Raw genomic sequence first — 5,363 nt, 5'->3', positions numbered from 1 at the left:
CCCCGCCGACGCAGCCGACGCCGCCAAGCTCGGCTTCGATGGTGTGCCCCGCCTGAACAGCTTCTTCACCCAGATGAGCAACTGGGCGCGCGACTTCGCCACCGAGTACTTCGCCGATGGTCTCCCCCACGCTGCCTCCCAGTGCTCCGGGGTCACCTCCTTCATCAACATCGCCGACTGCCAGTCGGACTTCGGCAACCTGCTTGATGACTGCCACACCGATGCCGCCAAGGCTTCCTGCTCCGTGTCCGCGGTCCTGGCCGAGGGCCGGGAGATCCCCTTCTTCCCGGAGTACTTCCATGCCAGCCGCCTTGGTCCCTTCGACGACCACCTGTCCTTCAAGTCGGACGCCGCCTACCCCACGGCCAGCCGCGACACCTACACCCAGCTCACCACCTACGCCCAGCTGTTCGATTCGAACCTCTCGGCGGACCACCAGCGCCTCCAGGCCTACCTCGTGTCCAACTATGTGATTCCCCACCTCATTGGCAACGACGGTATCATTGCCACGCGCCGCGTGTCCGACTGGCTGTACGGCTTCAGCGGCCAGCTGCAGCGCAAGGAGTTCATCGCCCCGCCGACCGGCTCCAGCTCCACCTCGGCCTCGGCCCCGGCTTCGACCTCCGGCTCCACCTCGACCTCGGCTTCCGCTTCGACTTCCGCTTCGGCTTCGGCTTCCACTTCGACCTCGACCTCGACCTCGACCAGCGGCAGCTCCCCCTCCCCGGTCGAGGGCGCTCCTCGGTTCCCGGGTCTGCTCTTCCAGGGCCTCCTCACCCCCCGTGTGACCATGTACACCGGTGCCTTCAAGCGCCGCGATGAGGCCTACAAGGTGAAGGACATCGCCGGTGTCAGTGCCCCGGGTGCCGACCTGCCCTACCTCCCGGGCCAGGGCATCGCCGCGGACAAGGTCTTCCTGATGGATCACCTGCCCTTCGACACGGCGGCCACCGGCGAGTCGCAGGTTGTCTTCAACCCCTTCCTCAACCACCCGGTTGATGTCTCCTTCACCGATGCCGAGTTCAAGATCGAGACCATGGAGGGTGTTGTCGGCGAGGTCAGCCTCTTCGAGCACTTCAAGAACGAGCCGGTGCCCGTGCCGCACACCGTCGGCAGCGCCGTTCCCTTCGACTATACCCTCTGCACGTCGGACATCCCGTCTGGCCAGTCGGTTGTCGGCTCGCCGGACATCTGCCCGCTGGAGGACCTGCCTGCTTGGGTCCACCCTGCCTCGCTGGTTGTGCACCCGTCCTCCGGTCGGACCATGCACAGCAACTTCTGCCTGGTCCAGTCGGTGTCCATCCCGAACGCCGACCTGCCCTTCTCCAAGTTCAGCGTCCCGGCCGGCGGCTCGGGCCTCATCTTCGGCATGGCCCGGCTGAGCTTCACCCAGCAGATGTCCTCCCAGTATGCCCTGGACTTCATGGATGCCTATGATACCATCAACAAGTCCATGCTTTCGGCCCTGATTGCCCTGTGCGTGGTGGGCTTCCTGGCCCTGCTGGTTGGTGTGATGTTCACCATCTTCGCTGTTGTGCGCCACGTGCGTAAGCGCCAGCGCCAGGCCAACTCCGACCTGGTGGCCGACCCGTTCGGTGAGGGCCGCGGTTAATGCGGGTCTCTCCCTCCTCTCCCCCCCCCTCGTCTCCCTCCTCCCCCCCCCTTCTTTCTCGTCTCTCCTCTCCGCGGCGCGAGTGCGCGCGTCCGCCGCCGTGTCGTGTGCCTGAGGCCAGTTTCCGATGACGCTGGGTGTCGTCGGGAGCGTGTGCCACACACCGGCCAGCTGAGGAGAGGTGGCACCCGGCCCTCTACCACCCGGTCCTTCTCTCCCCCCTGCGCCTCAACTCCTCCTCCTCTCTCTGTGTGTTCACATTTTTGTGCTGCCCCAGAGAGCGGGGGAGGGGGCGATGGCGGCGGGTGGACCACCGGGCAGCGGGGCGTGTGCGTGTGTGCTCGCTTGTGCGGCTCCTTCTTCTCTTCTTCCCCCCTGTCACTTCTTCCTCGCTCACCGATCTTGCGGTGAGCAGAGGGGGGGGGGGGCAGGCGAGAGAGAGACGCGCAGGGAAGTTGCCCATGCTTTTTCCCTCGTGTATATGCCCGCGCACACGGTTGCCTTGCCTCTCTTCTTTTCCCTCTTCCCTTTCCCTCGCGCACCCCAAGATACACTTCTCTCCCTTTGCATTCTTCTCTCTCCCTCTCTCTCTCTCTCTCTGTGTCTGCGTTTTTATTTCCCTCTAGGCTCTTTTGGACACCTCCTCTCATCGTGTGTGTGTGTGTGTGTGTGTGTGGGGAGGGGGCGGGGGGATGTATTCCTCGGTTTCTCCGTGTGTTTCTTGGCGCATCTCCGCTCGGAACGGAGGGTGCTTGGCGGCTCTGCCTTTTTTCCTGCATTCAGCTTGAGATGCATCTGCGTATGCATGTGCGTTGGACACAGAACATAGGGTCCCGGGCGTTTCTTTCCGGCTGTGCGTGCGCGTCGTGCACCCACATCACACACCCACACCCACACACACACACACGCACACATATTGGGAGTTGGTGGGGCATGTCCCCCCGCCCCCCACCGCCTCCCTCTCCTCCGGAGAAATGTTCCACCGGGGCCACGGTGCAGCGCGCACGCGCATGCCACACCCGATGCGGTGTACAGGTCAAAGGGGATCGAGGGCCGGAAGGCGCGACACCCGCACGGCATGGCGACGGGAAGGCCCCTTCTCTCAGCCCATGTCCGTCCACCGGAGCCAGGGACGCATGCGGCTCACCTGTTTCCCCCCCCCCCCCCCCCCCTCTGTCTCTCTTTCACACACACGCACACCACCCTGGTCCACTCTGCTGAGGGGGCACACCACACGCGTGCACACACTCGCGGGTCTATTTTGCTTACTTCGAGGCCTCCTCAAGGGCGGCGGGGTTGGCGGCGACAGCCTCCAGGACCTGGCGCTCCTCGGCGGACACGCTGCCAAGCAGCGATTCCACAAGGCCGCGGTTGTTGGTGGCCAGCTGGCCGAAGGCCGTGCTGAAGAAGGCATACGGGTTGACCGGGTCAATCGGGGTCTTGACATCGAACTCCTCCTCCAGGCTGGGCAGGTAGGTGAAGACATCGTCGACAGTGCGGTGGGAGATGGTGTAGTCCTCGTCATCGTCATCATCGCCGTCACCACCGGCCGGCAGGCCGTCATGCATGGCGGACCCGGCGTGCGCGGCACGCGCAGCCAGCTCGCGAGTGTACGCATGGTCCTCGGCCGTGTAGCCGGGGTGGTCCTGGTCCTCGTCGATCTCGCCCTCACCATCGAACTCCTCATCATCATCGAAGTCCATGTCGAGCTCGCCCTCGTCCAGCTCCTCGGCAATGTACTGCTCGAACTCCTTGCGCATCTCCACGGCAACCGGCATGGTCTTCAGGTTCCAGGCCAGAGCCGACGCCAGGGCAGTCAGGGTGGCAGGCTCGATGACGGCCAGGGCCTCAGCCGGCAGGCCGAGGATATGGCAGATGGCCATGATGCAGAGCTTCTTGTCGTGGACACTGTTGGTGGTGGTGGTGCGGGTGTGTGTGTGTGTGTGCGTGCGCGCGAGCAGGGGACAAAGGAGGGCGGACGACCGGGAAAGATGTGAGCATGAGCAGGAGGGAGCAAAAGAGGCAACCAGCCGCCAGGGGGGAAAAGGCAACAAACAAACACCGCCGCCCAAATGGTCCCCCCCCCCGCCGGCCGCGAAAAAAACAAAAAACAAAAAAAACAAAAAAAAACACGTACCGGTGGAAGTGCTTGATGTTCTGCAGAAGCACCGCCAGGAAGGGCGCCAGGTGGCCATTCGTGTGCAGGGCAGCCATGGTACCGGCCGGGCAGACCACCACCGACGACAGGACCACCAGCAGGCTGGACACCGCCAGCGAGGGGGACTTGGCACCCTGCAAGGTGCTGAGAGCCAGCTGCATGGCCGGAGCCAGGAACTGCTCCTCATAAGCCGAGCCCAGGTGCGGGACCAGGTTCTGGATGACAGTCTCCAGCAGGCGGCAGGCATTGATGCGGTCCTCGGCACAGGCGCGCTTGCTCTGGGGGGTGTCCCCGAGGACGGTGTGGATCATGCTGAGCACCGTCATGAGGCGGCTCCGGTCGGACAGGAAGTCCGCCGGGTTGGTGGAAATGAAGTTGTCCAGCGGGGCAACCATCTCGCTGAAGAAGTCGAAGCCCTGGCCATTGAAGGCAGCGGCCATGGCCGGCAGGTAGGCCCAGGAAAGCTCCGACACGCGGCCCTCGGAGAAGTAGGTGAAGGCCGAAATGATGTTCAGGGCATCGGTCAGGAAGTCCACATTGACCGTCTGGATGATGTCCAGCAGCAGCGGCTGCAGGGTCACCTCGCACTGGTGCAGGGCCTCCGGGTTCTCGCTCATGGAGGTGACCAGACGCTCGATGGTCTGGATGGTGCTCAGCACGGCGATGGACTTGGTCTCGTGGGCCTCGAAGTCCGCCTCATTGTCCTCATCGAACACGGTCTCCGACAGCTCGCGGTTGATGGTCTGGAACTGGAAGATTAGCTGCTGGCAGAGCTGCACCGCGAAGGGGGCAATCTCCTCGGGGAAGGTCTCCACCAGGGTCTGGATGACGCCGGAAATCTCGAACAGCTCGGTCTCCTGCGACAGGGCCAGCAGCTCCTGGATGATGGGCTGCACATGGGGGCGGATTTGGTTTTGAACATGGTCCGACATGATCAGGTGCGACAGGCACAGGGCGGCCTGGACCTTGAGCGGGAGCTCCGACTGGCGCAGGGCATTGACCGCGATGGTGAGCGAGGCGGCCGAAAGCTCGGCATTGTTCATGATCACCCGGACAAAGGCCTGCAGGACATTGAGCATGCGCGCCCGCAGGAAGGGGGCCGGGCTATCGGCCTCCGGCAGGACATGCGTGGCCAGCAGGTGCTCGATCTGCCCGGCGAAGGACTCCTCCCGGAGGAGGACATCCGCCAGGGTGGAGATCACCGACAGGGCGCCATCCTTGTGGCGGTAGTTCCGCTCGGCCGGCGAGGCGGCCAGGTAGGTGTTCAGGCGCTCGATGCAGAAGAGCAGCATCGGCATGAGGGTGCTCTTGCGCCGGGCCCCGGCCAGGTTGATGCAGCTGATGGCCGCGGTCGAGGGGTTGGTGTACTCCAGCTCGAAGTTGAACTTCCGGCGGAGGAACTCATGGGGATCGTCCTCCCAGAGCTCCTGGTCGTCGTCCGAGAAGCAGACCAGCTTGAAGAGCACATGCGAGAAGACCTGGTCGAAGTGCGGGCGCACGATCTTCCAGGCGGAGTTGAGGCGGATGCTGGAGCATTGTTGTTGTTGTTGTTGTCGGTGGTGGTGTTGGGTTTTCCCCCCCCCCCCCCCCCCC

General features: G+C 64.0%; 2 protein-coding genes across 2 annotated transcripts in view; one reads left to right on the top strand and one right to left on the bottom strand.

The window, feature by feature from the left end:
• The window catches only part of H696_02182 (hypothetical protein), a 5,015-nt gene extending 2,987 nt beyond the window's left edge, over positions 1-2,028 (top strand). Inside the window, exon 4 of the mRNA XM_009496080.1 lies at positions 15-2,028. Coding sequence (XP_009494355.1) covers positions 15-1,612 — 1,598 coding nt within the window. The 3' untranslated portion in view covers positions 1,613-2,028. The remainder of the gene's footprint in view (positions 1-14) is intronic.
• An 849-nt stretch (positions 2,029-2,877) lies between these two features.
• The window catches only part of H696_02181 (hypothetical protein), a gene marked incomplete at both ends in the record, with an annotated part of 4,495 nt that continues 2,009 nt past the window's right edge, over positions 2,878-5,363 (bottom strand). The window contains 2 exons of the mRNA XM_009496079.1: positions 2,878-3,520; positions 3,750-5,297. Coding sequence (XP_009494354.1) covers positions 2,878-3,520; positions 3,750-5,297 — 2,191 coding nt within the window. The remainder of the gene's footprint in view (positions 3,521-3,749; positions 5,298-5,363) is intronic.

This window comes from Fonticula alba, assembly GCF_000388065.1.
Source record: "Fonticula alba strain ATCC 38817 unplaced genomic scaffold supercont2.3, whole genome shotgun sequence".
NCBI classification, from domain to species: domain Eukaryota; order Rotosphaerida; family Fonticulaceae; genus Fonticula; species Fonticula alba.
This window is presented reverse-complemented; position numbering and strand designations above follow the sequence as displayed.